This window comes from Lepidothrix coronata, unplaced genomic scaffold, assembly GCF_001604755.1.
Source record: "Lepidothrix coronata isolate B3197 unplaced genomic scaffold, Lepidothrix_coronata-1.0 Scaffold20, whole genome shotgun sequence".
NCBI lineage: Eukaryota > Metazoa > Chordata > Aves > Passeriformes > Pipridae > Lepidothrix > Lepidothrix coronata.
In genome coordinates, this window is record NW_016690200.1 from 6,977,718 (window position 1) to 7,005,114 (window position 27,397).

At 48.4% G+C, this 27,397-nt stretch overlaps 1 protein-coding gene across 4 annotated transcripts in view; it reads right to left on the minus strand.

Moving 5' to 3' along the window:
- PLXNA4 (plexin A4) overlaps positions 1-27,397 on the minus strand; it is a 449,429-nt gene that overhangs the window by 218,104 nt on the left and 203,928 nt on the right. For all 4 annotated transcript variants that reach the window (XM_017807798.1, XM_017807799.1, XM_017807800.1 and 1 more), the window contains exon 4: positions 10,416-10,547. In XM_017807798.1, coding sequence (XP_017663287.1) covers positions 10,416-10,547 — 132 coding nt within the window. The remainder of the gene's footprint in view (positions 1-10,415; positions 10,548-27,397) is intronic.

Here is a 27,397-nt window from a genome sequence, read left to right on the forward strand (position 1 = left end):
CAAGGATTCTCACTACTTCTTCATCCAGTTAGGAAATGAAACAAGAAAATAATTTTCAGGGTAGCTGAGTACAGTTGTCTCCAATCACAAACTGGAAAATCACAAAGACTGGAAATAAAACCCCAAACCTTGGAAAAAAAAATAACATCACAGTATGACTTTAAAGTTATTTTTTTAATAGAAAAGAACATAAAAGCCAGTTTGCCTTTCAAAGGCAGGTTCTGGAATGGATTTCATTTTCCTGTTCCTACTGCACACATCTATGATGATAATGACTATATCAAGTAATATAAACTGATGAAAGATATTTAGCAGGGGCCTTAAAGCAAGAAAGACTCGAAGCCATGAGTGCAGAAGACACAGCAAACTCTGGAGCACAGTTTTCCCTGAGTCTGACAATGAAATTCCTATTAATCCCCACTAACATGGAGTGTGCTTAGGAGTTCTGAGGCATCACATGAAAAACAGAATATGCATTAGAAAATGATAACTCTGTGCACTTGTGGTGCAAGGGAAAAGCCCCAGGAGAGTAAATACTTGCTTCAAAGACAGTAATAAGGCACATGAGCCTGTAATGGAAACAACTTTTGAAGCATGTTTAAAATGCAGTAATTAAGGGAACAGTCCCAGACAGCCGCCGGGCACCGATCCGGGAAAGCACTCAAGGATGTGTCCAATTTAAGAGCTTAAACCCAAGAGGTGTGGAAGTGCCTGTGCCCCTGAGCCACGGGCACTGCCTTGCCCAGATCCTCCCTCTCAGGCTGGGCTGGTGTGGAATAACCAAAGCCAGGGGATGATTAACAAGCTGTGCTTTCCAGTGACCTGCAAAGGAGAGATCTGTGCGAGGCAGCCAGAGGAGGAGACCTGGCTGTCAGGGAGATTGGAGGAGACAGATGTTTAATGGAGTCCAGGATTACAGATCTGCCAGGCTTCACATGTAATCACCAGCTTCTTAGGCTTCCTCTTTCTTCTCCCCTTCTTCTGGGTCTGTTACAGGGTCAGGGGCTGGGGGAAGGGAGGGTGGAGATTTTCAGATTTCCAGTTAAATTCCTTGAGCTGCCCTTAATACTCTGACCTGTTCCTAGCTGAAACCACAACCTACCAGCCTGGCAGGACTCAGAGAGACGAAGGTGGATATTTTTTTTTGTTGTTTTTGTTTAAAACATGAGAGGGATGCATTTAACTCCAGATCCTTTTCCCTGAACAGCTCTGTAGCTCTACTGAGCAGCCTGTGTGTGACTCCATGGAGGAACAGCACCACAATCAATAGTGCCAGGTGACCTGCACTCCACGTGTCAGGCAGCTCTGTGCCCCAGGGGACACGTCTGCATGGCTTCCCACCTGTCACCCGCTCCTGAGGATCGATACTCCCTGCCATTCTCACCCTGGGAATGACTCTGCAAATGCTTTTTGCATTTATGGCCGTTGCTCACTCCTTCCTCCAGCCTTACTTTTTGTCCTCTGTGTAAGGCAGGGGGTAGCTGTGGGCAGAGCCCCATGAATTGGAGAACCAAATATTCCCAGTTAAAAAACATAGTACAGGAGGACGGAGACCTGGTTAAACTGAATGATCCACCTCATTCCTCATGTCTTGACTCCAGGCATTCCCTTACAATTGTGTCCCTAACATGGATACTTAAAGGCAAGGAGTCCCATGGATGAATTAAACCATCCTCTGCAGAGCACAGCACCTTGGAAAGCCTCTGTGCACCCTCCAGCTCCTGTGCTGCTGCTTTGAGCAGCCTGTGGAGGAACCATGCTGGCATGGGGATGGCTTTTTTGGCAAGCCAAGAGATGAATGCTGACATTAGTTCAAGCTGAAGTTCAAGCCAAATGCAGATCCACAGATGGCACTGTGAAAGCTGTAGTTCTCCCCTCAAATATTGAACGTGTAGAAGAGGGCACAGCTGCAGAGTTCAGGCACAAACACACCACCACCATGCCTGAACACAGGTCTTGTAGGGTGAAAGGCTGGATCAGGCACTAAATTGAGTTAATGCACCCATGTGGACATAAGTGCACCCCAAATCCTGGCCCAGGGGTGATCTGGACACTCTGATCTGTCAGTATTCCTCTGTATAGGATGAAGAAAGTTTTAACTCATCTACAGGGGGGCTACAAAGAGGACAATTATTGTCACAAGAAGCATTTCCCTCTCTGATACCCAGCAAAGCTCAGGCTGGATTTCTGATGGCAACTGAGAAAAAGTCCCTCTGAGCTTTGGGATCCAACAAAGCCTTGCAGCTCTCATCAGGGCAGGCACACCAGCCTCAGGTGTCAGGAGGAGACCTGAGTTTCCAATAGTCACTGGCAGGTGTTACAAAGAGTTCCAGAAGAGGTCCTGACCTTGGAAATATCTTCTGTACTTACAGGACACGTGGAGCTGCAGTGGTTTGCACACAGCTGATGTCATAGAATCATAAATTCCTAGAACATCCTGAGTTGGAAGGGACCCACAAGGGTCATCAAGTCCAACTCCTGGCCCTGCACAGGACACCCCAACAATCCCACCATGTGTCTGACAGTGCAAGGACTCTATGAGGAAATGAGACCGAGTCTCCCAAATCCTGGACCATCTCTCAACTCCAAACCTTTCCTCCTTTCCAGTGCACTAAGCATAGTACTGGTTTTAGGGCAAAGTGGGGCACTTGAATACAGCATCAACTGGCTCATGAAAGTGTTTCCAAAGCATAAAAAGGGCCTTAATTCAAGTGTGAAAAGGGACAGCCCTAATTCAAGGCTGAGGGGACAGTGGGAGATGAAATTCCAGATGCCCATGCATCTCATGGGATGGACACAGCCCCCGGTGGAATTTCTTCCCTTGCCATGAATGGCTCATTTGGGACACCTCCAAGACCTTGAATCAGTTCCTCACCTACTCATCTCAGCTTTTGGAGTTATTTTTATCCCTGCTGGAACACACAACCAACCCAGACAGAGGTTAAGGGACTCCCTACTCCATGAATTATCCCACCCCTGCTTACTCCTAAATACCCCCGTGCCAAACGAGTCAAAATCAAGCCAAATGGTGACTTTTTTTTTTTTTTTGCAATAATATGCCTTTTGCTGATAAAGAATTTTTTCAAAAGAGTCGGCAGCTCAATGTGCTGCAGTTTTTGCCAGTGGGCCAAGCCACTTTTATCATTCTTGGCTGAGAAACACAGGCACTCACACAGTGTCTTTTCCATCCTGAGCTGAGCATCCATGCGGGATTTTCCATCCATGCAGTCATTTCTCAGAGGGCGTCTGACCTTATTTAACAGGCCCTTAATTAGGTGAAAGCAAATGCAAGGGAGAGCTGAGTTCAGCCTCTGATATCACTGAGGGTAATGAGGGGTGTTTCAGGAGCAGGAAAGAACAATCAAAGAGAACAAAAAGTTGCCTTTGCTGCCAACTGGGATTACACTCATTGGCTTGATAGGGATTGACTGAACTCGAGGAACTGCTCTTCCCTATCTGTTTTGTGCAGGATTGCTCAAGGGCGGGACAGCTGGCAGGGAAATGGGTGCTTTGGAGCCCTCTTCTTTTGGGGATTTAGAGGGTGATGAATGGGATGCATCTTTACAAGACGGTGTGAACTTCAACCCATGATTTGGGCTTCTTAGAAGCTCTGATGGCCCTGATCTGATGGCCCCTAGGATGTCAGTCTGGTTTAGGAACAGCCAATTATAGAATCATAGAAGGGTTTGGGTTAGAAGGGACCTTAAAGACCATTTATTTCCACCCCCTGCCATGGGCAGGGACACCTTCCACTAGAACAGGTAGCTCCAAGCCCTGTCCAAGCTGGCTTTGAACATTTCCAGGGATGGAGCATCCCCAACTTCTCTGGGCACCATTTTCTGGTGCCTCACATCCTCTAAGTAAATAATTTCTTCCTAACTTCCTAACAGTTATTCCAAGGAAGAGATGATGCTGCCAATACCCTTCCAGAAGTTGGTTAGTGAGGTCCTGCAGAAGACCTGATTACTCCAAAGAGTGGGTGTGCACAGTGGTCATCAATACACACAGTAACCCCTCTACAAGTTGAGATTCAATACTTCAAGACCAGAGCTGAATTACAGAAATTACAGGGATCTGCAACAACAGCAGCAAAATTTACAGTTTCTGGGTGTCTCTGCAGATTTTAAATCCCCAGGTCAAAAAGTCACACCTATTAGACAATCTCAATTTCCATTTCCAAACAAGATAATTTCTGTCTTTCCTGGTTCTGGCCCAGTGATGAAAACCATGGTCTGCACACAACCTGATGGCTCCCAAACAAACGAATGCAAATTAAAAGGAAAAAAAAACCCTCTTGAGTTATTTTGAAAACTTGTGATCTTGAGCCAGTGTTTCTGGGGACAGCCTCAAATTGACAATCCCCTGGAAACAGCCGTTCCAAACCTAGGAGTTAATGCTACTTGATATCATGTGCAAAGACCACATTTGGAGAAATTAAGCTGTGATTAAACAAAGTTATTAACGATTGCGTTAACTAATTGATAGGATAATGTAAGCAGCAGACAAGATTTCAATCAGTGGTCATGAAATCAGAAGTAAACTGGCCAGTCCCCACCTCTTCTTTGGCAGCTAATTTGCACACAATAATTCTGTTGCTGGTGGTGACTCAGCGGCAAAGGGAAGAAGAATAAATCTCAGGAGACAAATAGGTAGAAGCCTTCTCCATTTTAATGAGAAACACACACTGAAAGGCCAAAAAGAGCCTGTCAACATGATTTGCAGCACTGTTACTTAATTTTTACCAAATGTGCTTCCTGCCACGCTTTAGTAGAAGTACATATTTATTTGATATTTCACTGGCAAAGTTTAAAAGAGCCTCCAAAATACCCATCTGCTTCTGCTACGCATGACCCTACCAGTCTCACCTCAGACACACTGGAATGGTTTTAGGGAATGATAGCACTGCACAGATGTGATTTATTCCCAGACTGGGGATGGCTTTCTGCTAATTTTCAGGGAAGAAGCACAACTTTCCTCTGGAGCAAGCATGAAGCCGACTCACCTACGTGGAGCAAACCTGCAAATCTCCTCCCTTGAGTCAAACACAGAAGGTTTGGGGTTGGAAGGGACCTTAAAGATCATCCAGTTCCAACCCCCTGCCATGGGCAGGGACACCTTCCACTAGACCAGGTTGCTCCAAGCCCCCTCCAACCTGGCCTTGGACACTTCCAGGTTGCTCATAAGTAACATAAGGTTAGTCAGAAACTGGTTGCAGAACAGTCTTCCCTAGGCACCAGTAAAACAAAAGTAAGAGGAAGCTCAAAGCCTTGGGATTTAAATAATATGAAGTTGGGGCCTCTTGCCATTTGCCTTCTGTGTTTTGAGCCTTTAAGTTCACCTTCTCCGGTTCTTCCCTTTGAACCCTCTGTATCAAAGGGAAGAGCTGGGATTCCTTTGTCTTGGAGTTGCTTCCAGGTTCCGCATCAGCTTTGCAAAACACACCCAGCACTGGGAGAGACTCAGGAGTCCAACATGCTGAAACAGTTATTTAGGGGGTGATGGAGGTGACCTTCCAAGGGCTAATCCAAAGCCACACAAGGAAAATGAGCATCCTGCACCTCCTGGCATGGAGAGCTCTGTGTGTGTGTCAATGCTTGAGTGTGAAGGAAGCAGAGAGGCACGGCCAGACAGCAGTGTGGGGAATGCTGGGAGAGGAGAGAGCAAAGGAACAGGGATACCAGGAGTGGAGGAGCAAGTGCAAGCCTGCAAATGAGAGGACAGGGCCATAAGGAGGGATGGGATCAGACAGAGAGACAGGGGGGGTGGGAAAAGGGTGGAAGAATTATCTCAATCCCTGCAGAGAGTTCTAGAGAGCTTGTAGGCTTGGGCTTCTCAATTGGGAAGAGAAAGAAATTCAAAGATTAGAGGAGGAAGAGGGAGCCCAGGAGTCTGTGCATGTGTGATGGGGAGGGAGATGCAGAGACACTGCAGCAGAGACCCTCCTGTTCCTCCAGCAGCACTTGCCATCTGTTCCTCATCCCCTTAGATCAACCTGTGAGGCAGAGGGTTCCTCGGGGTCTGCACATCAGAAACAAAAAAAGGAAAAAGAAACAGTCCAAGCCTCCAGTGATGTAAAAAATCTGGAGGGGAGCTGTTTACAAGGCCATGGAGTGACAGGACAAGGGGGAATGGCTTCAAACTGAAAGAGAGAAGGTTTAGATTGGATATTAAGAAGAAATTCTTCCCTGTGAGGGTGAGGAGGCCCTGGCACAGGTTTCCTGGAGAAGCTGTGGCTGCCCCATCCCTGGAAGTGTTCAAGGCCAGGCTGGATGGAGCAACCTGGTCTAGTGACTTTTACCTCTCTCAGAGCCTTTGTGAAGGCTGGAGCTAAGTGGATGATCTCCTGATAAATCAAGACAGATCCCATGTGTGCTCCAACCTTTCCCTGCTCCGTCAACAGGGACTTGAAACACACATTCACACCTAAAACACACACATGGCCACATCTCTGTGAAATCATGGGACCTCTGTCTCTGGGTTTCAGTGACAAATCCTCCCTCTTTGAATCACTCTTTCTATAAAAAATGTACTTCTATATAATGGAGCCCCTGTGATGGTGAAAAGCTGTTGCATCCTGCTCCCAAGAGCACTTCATGGCTGATAGTAGGCAAGAGCTGCTTGTCACCCCTTGGTGTTCAGAGGAGCTGCAAGGGAGAACTTGTTTCAGCCACAGACCACAAGGCTGAGCTCGGTTCGCTGTTCCCTTTGCAGCCCAGGGAGTTCAGCTCCCAGTGAAAACACCCATGTGCAACCCAAGGACCCCCAAGTGCACTGAGGAAAGTGCTCCCATGCAGAAGTTGACCTTAAAAAAGGTCAGGGGATATATATATATATATATATATATATATATGTTTTTGTCAACACAAGAAAGCTGCTTCTTGTAGTCTGATTTATAGTGACAGCTCTTTGAAGGTGTTTTGGGTTAAAGGTGCCTTGCTGGGACTGCCAGAGCCATGATAAGACTGGGATAAGCTGGAGAAATTGGCTTTATCACTGGGGCTTCTATTCTTGTTGAGGACTGGTGAGTGATGGAGCCAAGACTGGCAAAAACATAGAGTTTGAAGCATAAATCCTATGAAAGCAGCTGTTTAGCCTGGAGAAAAAGAGGCTCAAGGGCACCTTACTGCTCTTTACAACTACCTGAAAGGAAGTTGTCGTGTGGTGGAGGTCGGTCTCTCCTGTCAGACAACCAGTCACAGGACAAGAGGGAATGGCCTCAAGTTGCACCAGGGGAGGTTCAGGATGGATAGTGGGAAAAATTTCTTCATTGAAAGAGTGGCCAGATGTTATAACAAACTTCCCAGGGAGGTGGTGGAGTCACCATCCCTGGAAGTGTTCAAAAAGCGAGTGGATGTGGCACTTCCCAATATGGTTTAATGGGCATGGTGGTATTCGGTCAAAGGTTGGACTTATGGTCCTGGGGGTCTTTCCCAACCTTAATGATCCCATGATTCTATGAAAACAGCTTTTAATGGAGCAAATATACAGGCAACAGAACCACTCTTATCTCTGGGACGCAGACAGGGTTGAGCCCAGCAGACAGAGGCAGGAGAAACCTCCTCCTTCCCCAGGGATGGGACGAGTCCTGGCGCCTGTCTATCTTTAAAAAGGTCAGGTCAAGCCATCACCCTCCTGTCCTTCATCTCCAAGGGCCTCACAATAGCACTGTGGGCAGTGAAAACCTCTGATAAGTCAGATCTTCATCCAGTTATGAAAAGATCTGTATGACATGGCTTGTAGGGTGGATGGGATATTTGCTCCCCGAGGCCAAGCTGTTCCTAATCCTGACTCCAGCACAACCCCTGCACCCACTCTCAGCCACCAAGGCTCTACAAATGCTAATTCATTCAAGCACTTGAAATGTGTTGTATCATGAGCACACAGGCAGTGACTGCACTGCTGTGGTGGCAGCTCTGTCACTCACATCACTTGCTACGCCTCAGATAAAATCAGACTTGGGCAAAGGCTTCTGTAGCATTGAGTGTTTCACAAAATGGGATCAGGTTTTAAATAACAACAGTCCCTGCCCTTTTCACTAACCTCTCTCACAGAGACACCCATGAGCTTCCAAGAAGGGTGGGAGGAGATGATTGAATAAATCACACAGGGACTCAGGGCTCCTGAGTTCTCTACAGGGCTCCATCAACAATCTGGGGCCCCATAAAAACCTACCTAAGCTTGTGCTTTAGCCAATCACAAAATGAACCCACTCCTGTTTAAGGGTCAGGGATGTGTAGGTAGTCACCATGTCAGCAAGAATATGTTCATAGAACTTTCTGGAGAAAAATCAAATTGCTCCTCTCGTTCCAGATTTCATGTTTTAAGGAAGTGAGGCATTGAACATTGCTGTCCCACTGGCCTTTCCTACAGAGATTTGAGACGGTTCCTGGGCCCAACCAGCCCAAGGGAGCCAAACATCTTGTCTCTGTAAATCTGAAGGGCCATACAAAGCCAGGGGTGGTATCTGAGGTGACCTGGCGCCAAATGGACCTGCACAAAAAGGACACTGAGCAAATCTGAAATCAGTGGATTGGTTATTGCCATATCAACATGCTCAAGGGCTGTGACCCCCAAGGAATTCCATTCTATGCAGAAGAAGAAGACAGAGGGCCCACACAGTAAAAGGACATGAAAAAGGAACGGTGTCATGACCGAAGCCTCACAGGACCTCAAGCATCACCTGCCTCCAGCTTCCCACCCCATCCCAGCAGGTGACTGGGACTGTTTTCACTTCAGCACTGGAGGTGACATCCAGTTCTTGCCCAGAATGGAGCAGATTGGAAAGCAACCCCAGACCTATCATCACGTCCTGTTCTCCTGAGTTATGACATCTCACAGCCTCTTTAATGAGGGTGAACGTACAGAGTTGCTCCCCACCCCTCACCAAATTTTAGGTATAAATATCCACAGCAGAGAGAAATGGTCAGAGATATCACAGAGGCACAAAACACTTCAAATGAAATGGTTCAAGCAGAAGAAATGACACTCATAGGTTGGCAAATATAACCTCCCTACTGTGTATGAGGAGAAGCACTACCAGCCTGTCACATCTGAGCCCTTGGATCACAGCAACCCTCTTGAACACCTCCCTCCAAAATATCTCATATATCTCTGCCTTACAGGCCAGGAGAAAACACCTCTTATCTTAGGTAAAGGTTAATAATTTCATTGTTAGCCACGGTCTGGAAAACAGCCACCTGAGGAGGATATGGGGAAGGTCTATAAAAACATGTCAGGTGAGGAGGAAATGATTATTCACCGTGGCCTTTTTAAGGCAGGAATTTGTGGGTGGTAAAACTGCCACGGGGGTGGATGAGAAGAGGGGATTTTGTGCCCCATCCCCATCCTTGAGGCCACTGACTGTTGACCACTGGTGCTGTCAGAGGGTGGGAGCACCCAGCACGTCTTGGGGGGGACCTTGGTGTTAGGGAACTGGGTGATACTGGGAGGAAATCACACTGCTCTGAAGGTGGCAGGTGTCCTCCAGGCCATCCATAATGACAATAAGGAGAATTTCAGGTGGCTGTTTTATGTTTGGTGCTGCTTACATGGCCAACGCCGGGGTTCAATGAATCCTGGAACATCTGTATGGGTCTCAGTTGGACTGGTGACCTCCACTGAAAGTGGCACTGTAGGGCACCTGCTATCACCCAAACACAGTCCTTCTTTGCTCCCTTTATTTCTGCAGAGCTAGAGCCCCTCATGAGCATTTTTGAATAAACTGGTTACAATAACTCAAGTGACCCTGCACGTCCACAAGTCTAATTATACACAGTGGATTTTTTCATGCAAAAGTAGTTCCTCCTCCTCCCACCCCAACAGCAAACTTCTCAAGGCCAAGCATTCTGCTGAAATCATCCAGACTTCCATGCTGAACACCCAGATTGATCCTTCCCTGGGATCTGGCTGTTAGCATTTGCAAAATAACACAAATAACACAACAGGGACATCACATGAAACTTGGCCTGCACCCTGGCAGGCTGCGCCCTACACTCTTGATCACTGCGTCTCAAAGAGGCCCCAGCCTCTCCAAAAACTCCACTTGGAGCCAAATGATTCAGCATTACATTTTTCCATGTCTGTGGCAGATACAGCCACAGTTTGAGTGGGGGTGGAGAGCAGTGTGGTACCAGCAGATGCAGCAGCAGCTCCTTGTCATGCAGCCAGCAGGACGTGGACTGCACAAAGCAACGCTGGGGGTGTCTTCTGCCCTCTTAGTTCTCTGCCCCTGGCCCCTAAATATTGCATCAGTATAAATGCAATGGTTTCTGAGCATGAAAAGCCATGAGATCAACGACAGAGCACATCTTTGTAGGAACTGTGGTCACTGTCAGAACTTCACGTGCAGTCCTGACATCCATAAAATGACGGAGCCAAAAGCTTTCAAAGCACCATGGACTGGTTGAGTTTCTTACCTGCTTCTCAGACATGATGTAGAGGTGCTCGTGGTCCACTGAGAAGGCCATGTCCCTCAGGATGGGGCCAGTGTCCACCACCTGCACAATCTCGTACTCCAGGGTGTTCTTGGTGGTGCCATCCACACGGATCTGAAAAACAAAAGCAGGGAGAAAACATGAGTATTTTTCCTTCTTCCACTGAAAATGTAGAATAATCACAGAATCACAGAATGGTTTGGGTTGGAAGGGACCTTAAAGATGATCCAATTCAAACCCTCCTGCCATGGGCAGGGACACTTTCCACTAGACAAGGTTGCTCCAAGCCCCATCCAACCTGGCCTTGAACACTTCCAGGGATGGGGCAGCCAAAGCTCCTTTGGGCATCCTGTGCCAGGGCCTCCCCACCCTCACAGTAATATGTATATATTTATAATATATGTACGTAATAATCATTGGAGAAATGCATTGTGGTCCAGGTTTTTTGGACAACGACCACTGTCATCACAAAGTGGACTTTTCCCTTCCTCCTCACTGAAAGGATAAAGCAGATTTAACCTCCTCTGCTGGTTCCATCAGCACAAGAGCACTGGAGAACAATCCAGGGCCTGCTTGCTATTATCTGGCACTGTCACTGTGCTGCTGTCATTGCCTGGACAAATCTACCACGCTGAAAATGATGGCACAAGGGAAGGATTTGTGGTGGCGATGAGCAAAAAGATAAAAAACACACAAGAGCCTGAAGGACTGACTCACTCAAATGCTACTCAGATAATATTATTGCTCTTCTTGCTAATGTTCCACGAGGCAATACATTATTGCAGAGTGTTCAATGCAACACAGACTATTTCTCTTGTTGATTGCACATATCAGATATTGAAATCGGTCCTGCACGAATATGGCACCTTATGATTCCAGACACATCTCATAACAGGGTGTCACTTAGGAACATCAATAACTGGGATTAAGAGGAGGAACAAGGCATACATTTCCCAGTCTATCCCTGACTGTGATCCAGTGAATACAGAAGAAAACGCAGAAAACGGCAGAGGTTTCTTTACCTGTCTAAAAACGATTTCTAGAGTTGGGTTCAAAAGTCAGCCAGAGAAGGTTTGCAATTCCTTTTAATACGTAACAATTCAGGATAAACTCGCTATTCACAGGAGTCCTTCTGGATCTTGTGAGGCTCTTTACAGCAGAAAACCCCACAATCATGCATTTCAAGATGCATCCACGTTCCTTATCTCCCTCACTGTGTTTTCACTGTGTTGCCTTTCACTTTCTGAGAATCTTCTACCCTGTAGCAACACAAACATCGCAGTGTCCTTTTCTAGAAGAAACAAAGTTGTAGTAGGTCTGCATCTTGCTCCACATCATGATCTCCATACCTTCCTGACCAAAGCTCCCCAGTCCCTGGTTTGCACTTGTGCAGTTTGGGAGCTGAGCGAAAAGCACCCTTCCCATCCAAAGGGAATAACAAAATGTGGAGAACTTATGGCACCAAGACCAGATCCCACTCTTCCCTGGCACAGTCCTTGAGCTTGTTCCTTCTGTATCAGCCTTTCAGCCAAGAAACTGAGCCTGAATCGTCTTCTGTGTTAGAAAGTCAAAGAGAAAGGAAGAGAGGGAATGGCAAAGCGTCTGGAAGGGCTGTATGAGCAAAGGGCAGCAAGGATTTACAGGTTCTTATCTTTGCCTTTCCTCAATCTACTCAGATGCTGTGGGACAACACAGAAATATGATTTCCTCAGGAAAGACAAGGAAAATGAAGAAGAAAGGAGTTAGAGGGGCTCCCTGTGCCAGCAAAGGTTGTGGAGGGTGCTCAGGGATGCTCAGATCCTACGTTCTATGCATGAACCTTCACAGAAGTGGGTGCACGTGCAGGCACTGGCTGTTGGGCTGGCCAAATGACACCAGAGGGTCTGCAGTTCATTTGTCATCTTGATGGATCTGGTGATGACAGCGACACATGTCTCAACATCCACACACAAAGAGGTCAGGGCCTGAAGCCCAACTCTGAGCATCCCTTCCTCCCACTGGCTCTGGCTGCCTGGGAGGAAAGGGCTTGTTTCCATGGTCCCTCATGGGTGAATTCAGCTCATTCAAATCTTTCTTCTTGGGAGTGGACACTGATGTGAATCACCCATGAGGTCAAGGGCAAAGATGCCAACAGGCTCAGGATGAGTCATTCCCCTTAGGACAGTCAGGACAAGGGAAGGAGAGGGAGAGGGCTGCAGGTTGAGAGCACAGGAGTCTCCCTGCTGGGGCTCTGCCTTGGGCAGCTCAAAAACCCCCACAGCAAGAGCCTTTCCCATTTCCCTCTGAGGCTCTCCAGCTCCAAGTTCTCTCTGTCAGGGAGCAGTCAGTGAGCTTTGTGTGCTGTCTCCTCTCTTCCTCTCCCCCAGTCCCTTGTGGCTGCTCATCTCTGTCAGAGCATCCTCACCCTCTGCTGATCCCTGTGCTAAACAAACCTCACATCTTCGCTGCTTTGACCTTGATTTTTCAGCATCATCGGGGTCAGATCTGCAGGCCACCAGATATGTAAGCAGGCAATTATCACCCCAGGGCTCAGTCACCATCCTCAGCCTCTGCTGGGCCCCATTAGAGGGGAAAGAGATGGGAGATGGAAGAGGCAAGGCTGGAGAAACAGCCGGCTGGAGTTAACAAACCATGGAGACAGGAGGCACAGCCCCCAGGGATCTCCCCCCTGCATTTGGTGCAGGTAGAAGATTGCAGAGGCTTCACACCAGGAACACAGAGCTCCTCGGAAGTGATTTAACAGCGATTGCCGGCCTAATTGCCTGAAAAGTCATTATTTTGCCGATGGGGAGGGAGGGAGGGAGGGAGGAACAAGGGTTCATTCCACTGTCCGTGTGCAAATACACACAGGTGAGCTCACACACACACATGTGAGTGCAGAACCTTTCTCTCTAGTTAAAATTAGTAGCTAAAAGAAAAAGAAAATTGAGAAAAAGGCCAGAAAATCTGGCAGACATCAACCCACACTGCACAGACTGTGCAAGCCCTGAGCTAGCAATGAGGTGATTATGGGAGACTGCAGCCAGGAGTCTGGCCTTTAACTCAAATCTTTACCTGCCTTAAACTCTGTCTTTTTTATGTTGGACCCCAGGCACAGAGCCCAAAGGATCTCCAAGTTTCCAGCACATTCTTCACAGTCTTGAGCATCAGACAACACAACAGTTTCTCCTTAAGAGAGATTTATTCCTGGCTCCAAGGCTCCCACTAGAACCAGGGTAGCAAAAAAAAAAAAATCAAAAGAAGAGCCTGTGACGGGGAAATGAGAAGATTCTCATCAGGTGATCATCACTAAAGTCAAGAACACAGACACAATCTCTGCTTGGGAAGCTCCCCAAGTTCCCAATTGCAGGGAATTTGAAGCACACACCAGCCGTTTGCTCTGTTCCTGCTCTTCTCTGCTGGCATCAGCCACAAGCCCCACATGGAGCTGGGTGCTGGGATGGATAGAGTTTGACTGAAATATAGGTGTTCTTATATTCAAGATGATCTTATTAGGCTGTGGGATGAGAGCCTGACTGACAGTCCAGTTGGGATTGCTCCTTGAAAGAACCTGTGAACCACGAGCACCTCTGCAAGGCAAGAGGGAGGGGAGCAAGAAGCGATGGAGGGGCTCCAGGACCACAAACAAATCTCAAAATGCTCAGTCTGATCCAACCTCCACTACCAGCTGCGTGCACACTGACCCACAAACACCCTCGTCACCTCCACCACAGGATCATCCACCTGCTCCCGCTGCCTAAACGTCTGTCTTGGCTCCTTGGACTCCAAGCTGCTCAACTCAGCACCCCGAGCTGCCCTGCCCTCATTTAACCCAATGCACACGTGGGAGCTCCCAGGGACCAGCATTTATCCTGCTTCCTGGAAGGCTCCGCTCGCCGGGCTCGGCTCTGCAAAGCCAGCTGCTATTAAAACATCAGCATGATGCTTCCCGAAGGTCAGCTACCAGGGGACCCATTCTGGCAGCTGTTTGTTTGTTTGTCTGAACATTATCTAGGCCTGGGCTGTTTATTTACATCCATTGAAGTATCAGACAATAAATATCCTCTCCCAGTAGCAAACAGATGCTCGCACTCGAATGTTCTGGCGAGCGCTGACTTCAAAACGATCCCCTTAATGAGCAAACAACACTATTAATCTTTAAAGACACAGGCTCTGGCCTTCTCTGAGCTCCCACCCTGGTCATGGCTAGACCCACAGGCATCCTGGCAAGAAGCCCGTGGGTCTGGGAGATGAAAGAAGGTGGAAGATACCTTCTATCACTCGACTGGCGCTTTTCAGTGTTATCTGGGTCTCCTCAGCTGCCGAGGGATCCATGGGAGGGTGATGCTTGAGCACAGTTTCCCCATCAGGTTGGTGACAGATGCCTCAATGACACTTCTAAGAAGGAGATGGAGTTTGGAGGTTGGGATCATATAGTTGTTGAAGAGAGGGACACAATACCCCGCTCCAAATCGTGGGGATGGACTCAAAACGGTCAGAGAAAGAGCAGTGGGGTTGGAGGACAAAGAAGGAATTGGTGGTAGCAAGAACTTAGTGCCTTTGCTGGAAGATAAACCATGATTAGGGCAAAAAGAAAATATCTTTAAGCTGACCAGAGCCACAGAAACACCTGCCTTCCAGACTGGAACATCAATCCTCTCCTATGGTCTGAGAGGAACATGTACCTCTATTATAGTGTTATTCCTCCCTGTAATGGGGCACTTCCTGCTAAAAATCCATCCACATCAAATGTACTTCAGGAGCTTTACTTCAGACCTGTCAAAGCCTGATCCTATTGACTGAATCGATATTTGGAGCACGTTAACATCATCCAGTTTTGGTTTAATCAAGAAAAAGGCACTGGCACAGGTTGCTCAGAGGGATTTTAAACACCCCATCCCTGGAAGTGTTCAAGGCCAGGTTGGATAGGGCTTGGAGCAGCCTGGGCTAGTGGAAGGTGTCCCTTCAAAATTATCTTCAGACTCACTTCAGAAACACATCCCTAAACCCAAACTCCTCCTACTATCTCACTTCTATTTTATTTTCTGAGCAGCTTGCACTGCTCTCTGGCAGCAAAAAAACTGGATCATTCCCACTGTGCCAACTGGGCTCAGCTGTTTCCTACTCTGCTAAACCACCACCTCCTTCCCAGACCATCATTCCTGGCCCACCAGAGTCAACACAAGACCCCCTTCAATTAACATCTCTGTATAAATCCCTTGAAAACCATGCAGGGCTGGCGAGAGCGTGGCTGGGAGCAGGATCTCGATGCCCAGCTGGGCAGGGCAGCAGGAGCAGACGCCGGGTGGATGATGGTCAAAATAATTAAATGAATAACTAAGCAGAAGAGGAGCTTGGTGAACCATGGCCAACCCTTCCCTCCCCACCACTCTGCCTTTGTGCAGCGTCAGCAGCCTCTGGGCTGATGAAGTTAAAAGGGAATTCATCATCTCCTGCCCCAGCGCTTCCAGCCGGTGCTCCAGCAGCTCCAGCTCGAGGCGTGCTGGTGGTTTATTTTGGCCATGAAATTGCCCCAGTTCCCAAAGGAGGTGATTAAATGGCTGCCAGGAATATTGCAAGGGTGGTTTTCCAAGGAAAAATCTTTCGGGTCACTGAATCAACCCCTGCTTCCTCTGCCTGGGTGCAAGGGAGCAGCCACAGCTGTGGCACTGCCTTGGAGAGGAGGAAAAATGTTTTGGGGTGGGGAAAGCCAGACCTGGGAGGACAAGCTTTGCCCTTCCTATGCCCTGAGGCGTCTTTCCTTTGTCATCCCTGCCTATCCTTCCTGCAGGGCATCTCCCTGAAATCCCTGTCATTATTCCTCACTATTGGATTAAGGATCTACAAACAGCATTTCCAGGAGCTCCAAGCAGCCCTGGAGTCCAGCACATCAATCCAGGGTGCTCTGAGCAGTGCCCAGCCCCAGCCTTACGACTGCACAGGGGCTGCTAATACCTCATTGCTTTTCCAATATCGGTTCCTCCCTGGTTTATGAACTTAATGTTCCCCAGTGGACACTGGGACTGCTGGCTGCTGTTCCTGGCATAGAGAAGGGGCAAAGACACAGCAGGAGGTGCATGATCTAATGTCAGGCTGTTATGATGATCATCTATTCCTGCTTTCCCATTGATCCGGGTTCCATGGTGTAACTCTATCAATCAAAGACAGGGAAGGGGCCGGTGACACTCCATGTTCCTCCCATTTGCCTCTGCTTTCTAGTAAAATAATCTGTTCTAATTTGCCTAAAGCCCATTAACAGGAGATCAATTCCTAATAAAACATGGCATTTCAATAGTCCTGCCCATCTACCGATCCAGAAGGCCTTTAGAAACGCTAATTGAAAAAGCAAGGGGTGAGGTGTCTCTAACTTGTACCTAATAGTCAGACCCAGCAGCTCTCTTTCTCTCTCTGCTCTTGGACAGGTGTTGGAAAATGCTGCTTGCATGGACAATGCCAGCTTGTCCAAGTACAGATCTCAGAGCACCTTCAGCCATGTGGAGAGCAGCAGCCTGGAAAACCAGATGTTTAGTGTTCTTTACACTCATGGTTTCAGTGCTGTCCAGACCTCAGTGTGTCATGACATAGAATGCTTTGGGTTGGAAGGGAGCTTAAAGATCATCCAGTTCCACCCCTGCCATGGGCAGGGACACTTTCCACTAGCCCAGGTTACTCCAAGCCCCATCCAACCTGGCCTTGGACATTTCCAGGGATCCAGGGGCAGCCACAGCTTCTCTGGGCAACCTGTGCCAGGGCCTCCCCACCCTCACAGGGAAGAATTTATTCCTAATATCTAATCTAAATCTCTCCTCTTTTATATTAAAGGCTTCCTCCTTGTCCTATTAGGATCTACCCATGTAAAAGTTGCCCTCCCAATCTGTAGGTACAGTTGATCACACACATCTGCTCCACACAAAGCAGGATGGCTTTGCAATCCCTTTAGGTTCCTGATTTATATTTCTTCTGTCCAGATCTAAATGATAGATTCAAGGAATCATACAATCACTGAGGTTGAAAAAGACCTCCAAGACCATCGAGTCCAATCTTTGACTGAACAAATCTTGTTGTTGGTGAGCAAGCAGGACTTATTTGCTACAGCCACAGCCAAGGAGGATGGTTCTTTTCCATCCACACAGTTCCCAGGGTTTTTTGTCCCAGCAGCAAACACAGGAAGTTTCAAGAAAGCAGCTTTCCTAGAATAACTGCAGGCTAATCCCTGTCATCTGCAGGCATTGCTCTGTAATCCTCCCCCCTCACACCCTTGGCTGGGTCCTGGCAGGGTGTGCTGGGCAGGGGCACAGGGTCTAATCCCTGCAGAGGAGTCACCCACTGACCTCATGTAATCCAACCAGGCTGAAAAACTGGGTCAAACAGAGATGTGCCTGAGTACTGGGGAGGAGATCACCCTTGCCCAGCAGAGGAGGGTTCCTCTTGCTTCAGAAGGCCCAGGAGAAACACGGGACAAGATGCTGATGGGCATCTGGTTTCTTTTCGAGGGAGATGTGGGTCACCATGCCTTGACACGGCTACTGCATGCTCCAGTCTCATGGTGGGTCAGTCTCACAACAGGTCAAGCACACTGGGATACACTGGAATTGTAGAATGACAGAAGGGTTTGGCTTGGAAGGGACCCTAAAGACCATCTCATTCCAAACCCCCTGCCATGGACAGGGACACCTTACACTAAACCATCCAACCTGGCCTTGAACTATTCCAGGGATGGGGCACCCACAACTTCTCTGGGCAAGCTGTGCCAAGGCCTCACCACCCTCACAGTCAAAAAATCCTTCCTAATATCAAATCTAGATTTATCCTCTGTCAGCTGAAAGGCATTGAAATCCTGCTTTGGGCCAGAGGGTTCTTCAAGCCAGAAGACAAATTCCTAAATGACAGAGGTCCCCTTTATTCCACAGCCCACAGCACACGGCTACTGTGCCATCTCACAGTGGTTCCCGAAATCCCCAATAACATTTACAGGAAGAGATCCTCCTAGCTGCAATGAAATTATGATTTAAATTGGACAGAAATAAAAGACCGACCTTTCATTTTGGGTTTGGACATCACCTAACACAGAGGGTTTATGACTGCTGCTCCCAGCACCATAAAAATAATAATTACAGCTTGAAGTGTGCCCAGTCAGGCTGTCTCTGAACTGCAGGGCTCATCCCAATGAAACAGTTACAGAACTGGAAAGAGTGAGAAAGAGGAGATGACCAGGTCCTCCTTCTCCCTCACCAGGGAGAGCGTGTCAGGTACGTGCAGCTTTCACATTCATGAGCCAATTGACAGATGACATCATTTTTGAGAGCATAGTTTACACACGCTCCCCTGGCGCTCCCTGATTGATAAATTAGACACTCATGAGCCATGTGCTAATCAATGCAAATCATTAGTTTGTAACAACACAAGGCAAGCTCGGCAGAGCTCATTTTTCAAGGTAATGGCCTGCCAAGAGATCAGTGTTCAGCAACAAGCCCTGCCAGGCAATCCATTAACAGGCTGCTGGCACTCGCCTATGGCACAGGGCTGAGGTCTTGCAGTCCACTCCCCAAAAAGGACTGGGCTGTGCTGCTCAGTGCAGGAGTCAGAGCCCTGAACCTGCAATTCCTCCTCCTTCTTCTCCACAAGGCATCCCAGCCCCTGGCTCTGCTGACAGTGGCCATGCTAGACCCGGACATTTGAAGTGCTTGTGCTCTTGTAGTCCCTGAACACTTATCCCAACTCTGAAACCTAAAATAAAACTCATTTGAGTCTGAAATATTGTGCTTTGTCCTCTGTTGGTGGAAAATGAGAGAGGGTTCTCAAGGCATTGAGTTTTAGGTCTGTCCATGCTGGCATTTCTAAGGCTTGAGGTCATCAGGCTGTGCTTGGCCAAAGGAAGAGGCCATTTGAACCCTCTAGATGCCAGATTTACTATCCAAATTTTGGCTTCAGGCTATTACAAGAGCTGTCTGCTGAGCAGGTGCTTTGGGAGAATGAAATCACATCAGGGAAAAACCTTCCCCCACTGACCATTCTGCTGGAGCAAAGGGGAAACAGGAGAGTGGGATAACTCTGCTCCTTCCCAACAGGAGCCTGTACAGCCTCTGTGTCCACTTCCCAAGCTCCACAGGATTTCAATCCCACGGACAACAGAGCAGCCTCTTCATCCAGGGGTCACTTTATCAGGCACATATCCAACCACAGGTGCTCTGCAGAGCAACTCCAGCTCCTTCATGGAGAATAAAGATTCTCATCTGACATTCCCAGAGGTAAAGTTCAGTGCTCACAGAGAGGGTCCTGGATAATCTCAAAGGTCATCCTAGTGCCACTCCAGCACTTTTGTTTCTCTTAAACTGGTGGAATTTCCTTTCCATGGCCAACATTTTGGGAACTTGCTACCTTTTATATATTTACCCTGTTACTGCCACCGCTCCTGATTCTTCATGAGCAGACAGGAAATGGATACTTTGAGTTACAGTGGTTCTGATTGAGATTAAGGGATCAACAACAGAAAAAAAGGATGGAAATTAAAGTTTTACATACAAGAACGTGTCAGCTCTTGAGGCGCAGAACCCAAAATGCTGCCCAAACTCTGGTCAGCTCTAAAGCAGGAGTCAAACTGTAGAGAAAAATAATTCAGACAAGCAGCAACACCAGAAAGACTCAGAGCCCTGCATGGTTTTGGTTCAGAAATACCCAGAAGTGCAGAGTGTGTGTGAATGGGACTGACCAGAGACAAAGATCTCAATGCAGTCGGCCTGGAGTCCAAATCCTTGTGTGGGATGGCTCAGAAACTGAGGCAGGGAGTAATATGGGATGGAATGAAGACAGATGGATGGTAACATGGGCTGGATCATGAACACAAGTCCTTTATAAGTGCCTGTTCATAACAGAGGGACCAGATTCCTCGCAGGGATGAGCTCATCCCGCCGCGTCGGGAACGCGGTGACCCCGAGGGTTGGGAGTCCTGGGCAGGGGGGTGCAGAGCAGCACCACAAAGGGCCCTTTGACTGTGGCCAGACGGGGCGAGCTTTGAGACACCCACGGGTCCTCACGACACTTTGGCACTTGAGAGGGAGCCAGATGCCCTTTGGCAGTGAAATGTGTGTGGAGACCCGGGCACCGGCGTGGACACACGGGCAGCAGAGCACATGTCAGCACAGCAGTGGGAAAGGGGGTGGGAATATTCCAGCAGGAAAAGCAGGGGGTGTGGAGACACCCAGCAAGCCTTGCACACACCAGGCTCACCTGCCTGGATTGAGGATTCAGTCATCAATGGATCACAGGGTCTCCATCACGACCAAGGGGTGACGTAAAGATGAGCACACACATGCACTGGCTGCATAAAATCACAGAATCATGAAGTGTTTGGGTTGGAAGGGACCTTTAAAGGTCATTAAGTTCAACCTCCCCACAATGAGCAGGGACATTTCAACTAGATGAGGTTGCTCAGAGCCCTGTCCAACCTGGGCCTGAATGTTTCCAGGAATGGGGCAGCCACCACCTTTCTGGGCAACCTGTGCCAGTGATTCACAACTCTCATAATAAAAAAATTCTTAATAGCTAATCTAAATGGACCCTCCTTCAGTATAAAACCATCACAAAAAATGTCCTTATATCTAATCTAAATGGACCCTCTAAAACCTTCACCCCTTGTCCCATCGCAACAGGCCCTGCTAAAACATTCACACCCGGCAGAGCACGGGGTGGGAACACACGTGGAGAGCACAGGAATCCCTTCGAAAGGATCTGCTCCCTGCAGCAGATAACACAGGGAATCTGATCCCAACAGGGGCATTTACACACCTCGGCTGGAGCAGTGCCCTGTGCAGCTCCAGGCATCAGCGAGGGCAACGAACTCAATCACAGCCTGTCACATCCAATCTTGGAGATAGGCCAACACATCTGCAATTCCCCTTTGCAGCATAACAGAGGCAGAGCAGAGCTCCCGCTTTGCTGAGGATTTGGGCATTTTCGCCACTTTTTTTTAAAAAAAGAAAAAAAAAAGGCAGCGAATCAAAAAATCGTGTCCCAGAGATTGTATCGCTGGTCGGAGTGAGATTGGCTGCTCTTGTACTCATATTTGTGTCAGGTGCTGGTGCTAAATGACTGCAGAGGTGCAGAGAGTGATGGGCTGTGAGTGCACCACCGAAAAGAGAAATCTGGGACCCAGAGCTCCTTCCTCACTCCCCTGCTAAGAACTGTGGGGTCTGGGCGGGTTTGGGTGGAGCAGTGGGTTGGCAGCAATTCCTGTCAGCAAAGTGGGGACAGGTTATCTCCAAGGGGAACGTGAAAGAAAAGCTCTCCAAGGGAATCAGCCAGCCCAGACTCTCTCCTCAGTCCCTTTTGTCACTTGACATCCCTGGGGCTAAGGTTGAGATAATGAGGTCCCACATATCTCTGGGCCCCAGCCCCACTGACAGAGCTGTGCTCTGCAAAGGTTATTGTAATTCAGTCACTGATTCTTTCAGCTCCTGGGCTTCTCAATGCCAAGGTGACCTATTAAGAACTTAATATCAGATAAAAAACCATCCCTTGAAGCTTTTTTTTAACCTTCATAATCTATGTTTATCCACAGAAAATAATAGGAGGAGAGAAAAAGAGAAAGCGAATGCTTATCTTCCAATATTGCCTCAGATAAAAGGGAAGTGCCATCTGGGGACAAAACCTCAAGTTTGACCTTTCTCCCCTATCATGCAAACAGCCAGAAAACTGATCCAGCACTGAAACAGTGGATGAGGCCTCTTCCATTCCTCCCCCATAGATCGATCCTCCTCTGAAAGGTGGTCCCAGCAAGTCCCACCTCTGCCATCAGCCAACTTCCATCAAGACCAAATCCCTCAGCAACCCTCTCTGCTCAGCTGGGTCTCACTGAGGCCTTTGGATTCCTCTCATCTCCCATCAGTCAGGCTCTGCTTAATGACCCAAAGATGTCTCTCATTGTTTTTTTTCTTCCAAGAACACCAGACTATTCACTGGTTCTCTCCAATATAGACTCATAGAATGGTTTGAGTTGGAAGTGACCTTAGAGATCATCTCATTCCAACCCTGCTGCTGTGTGCAGGGACACCTTCCCTGGAGGGATTGAAAAGATGTGGCACTCAGGAATATGGTTCAGTGGTGGTCTTGGTAGTCCTGGACTTGATGATTTGGAGGTCTTTTCCAACCTTAACAACTCTATTATTCTATGATTTTAATTATTGCCTCCAATAGCATAAGAATGGCACGCATGTCCAGACCCTTAATCACAGGGGCCCTTTGTACATCAATCAGAATTATCCAAATGTGTATTCAAACCCTTTGATTGAATTATCCAAAAGTAATTCAAATGAATTTAAAAATAACAGCGTGGCAGGCACATTTTTAATGCCAGTAAATCACCAGCCAGGGCCATCAGTGTGAAGTCCCCATTCACAGAGAGACAAAAGGAGGGAATGCAGAGGGTGAGGATGGCAGGGAGTGATTTCCTCACAGCCAAGCACACCCCAGCCAGCATCTGCAGAGCATCAGCCCGGGTCTGTAGGAGAGAAGCTGATCACCCCATGGAGGAAACAGAGCCCTCCATGTACACTTAAAAGGATTAGGAGGTCTGCTGGGAATGCCCTAAGGAGTTGTATGGCATAGAGGGCAAGGCACAAGGCATGTTCAAGGGAGAATTAAGAGAGCCAGAGGGATTTAGGAAGTGAGTGCTGACGTATTATTCCATTTAGGCAGAGGTAGGGGACTCCTGGGAGAGGAGAAAGGCTGCCTGAGCCACGTAGTTTTGCTGCCAAGCTGGGAATCATATCCTGGATCAAGCTGTTGGAGAGTTTAAGCTACCTCATCAAAGGGGTTAGAATGGGGTTCATGAGCTTAACACAACCTTACAGCACTGATCCAGCCAAAACTTCTGGTCCATAGGAACTGCAGGTGAAATATGAAATGCAGGGAAAATCAGAAGGTAGAGGGTCTGGAAAAGCTGAGCATGAAAGGGAGGGACCCTGAGAGACCATGTCTAGGGATGCTTTAGCTGAACCAAATGATGGACAAGGACCACAGCCCAGCAGGGCAGTCAGAGCAGAGCTGAGGGTCACTGTCCTCCCAACAGGACCAGCTTTCAGACCTGCAGCTCCCTTTGGGCCTCACATCTTCCCCAAAACTCTTTATTTACATTTGTAAGTACCAGAGCAATGTCCTGCCTGAGACAAGACATCTGTTGCTTTTCTAGTTCAGGAGATTGAGATGTCTGAGCTCTAAAAGTAGCATCCCATGAGTTCCAGGACTCCTCCATCCTCTAAAGGTCCGTGGTTTGCTATTTACCTGCACAGCTCATTATCTTTGTGTAAGTCATTTATACCTGGCCACGTATCTGTGGAGACCAATAAAAAAAAATCCTGCCTGAAAACTTCTGGGGACAAAGTGCAAGTGGTTCCTCTCAGAGTAGATACCATGCCCCAGGCACTGCTGCTGAGCTGTGTGCTTGGACAGCAGATTTTAGGGAAAGGCCATGACTACTTCCTTAAGATGCTCATGGCACTGCTCTGTTTGGGGTCCCAGGGGTGCCCAAAAAGGATCTTTTCCCATTATCCCGAACATGTCAATCAAGGCAGAGAGCCTGCAGCAAGCTCAGCTGCACCTTTGGGGATGGAAAGGTGATGGAAGAACAGGCTGGGCATGATGTCCTGTCTCCATAGCCATCACCTGTTCCCCGTGGGTCAGGGAGGGACAGCAAGAGCGTGTTGCTCGCAGGAGCAGAGGGATCACTTTCCTCTGGGACCTCAGGGTAACCCAGGCAATGAAACTCTACCCAAAGCCGTTTTGACATCAGGTCGTGGCTCGAGACAAAGCAAGGTCAGGAGTTCAGCATCAATACAGCAAGTGCCAGTCAGGACACAAAAGCTCAGGGATCAGATGTACCTGCCAAGGGCTGCTTGGGAGGGAGAGCATTGAGGCTCATAATTACTCCTCCTTTCATTTGTGCTGCCCTTCCCCTCGGTTCACACGGGCTCTCCCGGCTTTGTCCTTGCACGGGGTGACTCTGAGCAGGGTCCCAGCCAAGGCACCCCTTCCTCAGCCACACCAAAAAGGGGGTGGCACAGTAACTGAATGATGAGGGTGTCAAAGATTAACCTCCCCCGTTTGCTGAAGGCTTCGGCAGAATCACCCCTAAGAGCAACCAGACATTTCTGTGGTCTGCTCCAGCTTTGTGCTGGAGTAAATCACAGAATCACAGAATGATTTGGGTTGGTAGGATCTTAAAGACCATCCAGTTCCAACTCCCTGCCATGGGCAGGGACACCTTCCACTAGACCAGGTTGCCCCAACCTGGCCTTGGACACTTCCAGGAACGGGGCAGCCACAGCTTCTGTGAGCAACCTGTACCAGGGCCTCACCACCCTCACAGTCCAGAATTTCTTCCTACCATCTAATTTAAATCCACTCTCCTTCAGCTTAAAGCCATTCTCCTTTGTTCTGTCCCTCCAGGCCCTTGTCCCAAGTCCCTCTCCAGCTCTCTTGGAGCCCCTTTAGGGATTGGAAGGGGCTCTAAATCTCCCTTAAGACTTCACTCCTCCAGGCTGGGCACTCCCAGCTCTCCCAGCTTGTCAACAAGGTTATCACAGATTTACACACCAATAGCAGCACAGACTCCAGAGGAACTAATGTGGACTGGTGACCACAGCTGAAAAAAAAGGATCTCAAACCTCCAAAGTAGGAGTAACTCCTTCTCCTTGAAGTCCTGACAGATTGAGTTAGTGCTGATGTTTCATATTCTCAAGATTTGGGGTATTATTTAGTGAAATCCCAAGTCAAGGACCTATAATGGGCAAAACCCCGTGTATTTTGAGGTACACAATGATCTTCACCCAAACAACAGCTCGAAACACCGGCAGTGTTGAGGATTTGCTGGAAAACAGACCTTTACTGGAATTGCCGTTTGCTCCCTCTTTCCCAAAGCCTGTTCTCATGTTTAGGTAAAGCTTTCATGTTTCCAGGACTTTGTTGTGGTGAAATTAGATCAGTTCCATGAAACTGAAACAAAGCACAGCAACTCCAGGTTTGGAGATCATCACACTCCCTTGAGGATGCTTCACAGAGCCCTCGGGAAAACAGACTGAAAAGTGCCTGGAGCTCCCTTGTTTTATTCCCTCTCTCCAGATCTGCCTCATAGGACAGAAAGGGAGGGAAAAAAGGCTTTTTAATAGTTATTTAACCAGCCCTTAACAGGTTGCATCAAAGATTTTCTTGGTCCACGGGAGATGGAGAAAAAAGTGGAAGAGGTGAGAGGCTCTGCCTGAACATCCAGCACAAAGGGAGGGGGAAGGAGAAGGGGTCGGAGATGGGTTGCCAATTATTTTTGGTAACTCCTAACCCAAAATGCTCCTTTTTGGCAGAAGCTTCTCCACGTGTGCAGCAGATGGCGCAGCTGCAGTAGCTGTCCCGCGGCCACCCACTGTCCCCACTGTCCCCACGCCAGCCCTGGGACCATCCCAAAGCACATCCCTCTCTAGCTGGGGCTCTAATCCTACCCTTTTTTGGTTGAGCCCCGCACTGGGCAGCCCCCAGCACTGGGTTTTAGCACTCTCTGAGCAGTTTACAGGGATGAAAGCGAGTCACCAGCTGTCCCAAAGAGGGGGGACAGTCCACAAGGGATGCAGGAGGCACAACTCCATCATACAGAGATGGATGCGCCATAAAACCCTATAAAATCGGTGCCCCCTGGGACACTGGCATCATTCACAGCCCTGAGCTCAGCCTGAGCCCTCCAGCCCTCCCTGGGATGTTTAAAACAGGGTGAGACAAAGGACAAGCTACAAAACAGGCCGTGGGGAGCAATCCTGCAGTGGCTCAGGTGCTTCATTTCCATACCAGGAGGGAAGAGCCACGTCCAGAGCGCAGGGTGATGCCAGTCTGGGGGATGGAGCCCAGAGCCCAACCAGCTGCCCCAAGAACCAGGAGCCAACCCCCTCCCACTGCCTGCACCCTTTTGCATTCATGGGAGAAGACTGGAGCTTCTCATCATGGAATGGTTCCCACTGGACTCCTATTTCTGTCCAAGAGTGACAGAGGAAGGCAGTGTGAAGCCTTTATTTTTGGGACTCCAGGCTATCTTTGAGGGCTTTGTTGTTTAAAGGGACATGCCTGCTCCCTTCATGACAATCAGCTGCTTCTTCTCTCATCTTCAAAGGCTGAAGCTAAAACTCATCATGCTGCCAATTTTATCCCGGGCCATCAACTCCCCCCAGCCCTTTGGTGTTGAGGGGAAGGGCATGATCCTTATTTTTTTCTCTTTCTCTCTTCTTTCTTGGAGGAGGACTAGATGGTCACTTCTAAAAGGGAGAAATCTCTGTTTGTACACAGATCCTTTGGCAGTTGGGAAGGAAAACACCGAGGGGAAAATATTATTCTGTGTGGAAACATCTTGGCTGTTGTTGGCAAACTACAAGAGGAGAGACAAGGGGCAGGAAGGAGAAAGAGTTAAAGAAGTTTTTTTGGTGAGGAAGTGGCCATGTGCTTTATCTTTGTCGACAGTTGCCTTTTCCCACTCATCCCCCAAACTGGGAGCTCCTCAAAGCTTCCTGCCCTTGGCCCATGGCCTTGGGAGCAGAGTGGAGGCAGCCACGAGCAGGCTGCCAGCCAGCCAGCTGCCACTTTTGTCCCTGTGGCAGCGCTAAAAGCACAGCTGGGAAACGTCTGGGAGGGGGTTGTTCCCCTTTTTTTTTTTTTCTTTTCTTTTTTATTCCTAGAACAGTCACTTTTTTCTTTTTCCTGGAAGCACATTTTTCAAACCCAAATTTGCCCAACCCTCCTGTGAAAGTCGCTGCATTTCTTCCCGACAGCCACAGGGTGTCAGCAGCTCTATGGAGTGGGGTTCCTATAGGAATCCCAGTTCCCGGAGATGTCCCAGAGCTGGAGCAATGCTTTGGGAAGGGTCTCATCCTGCCCTGTACTCCCATCAGAGATTCCAGTGGGCAAAGGAGAGCCTTGTCCCACAGGCTGCTGCCCAGCATTTGCTCCAAGACCCCAGC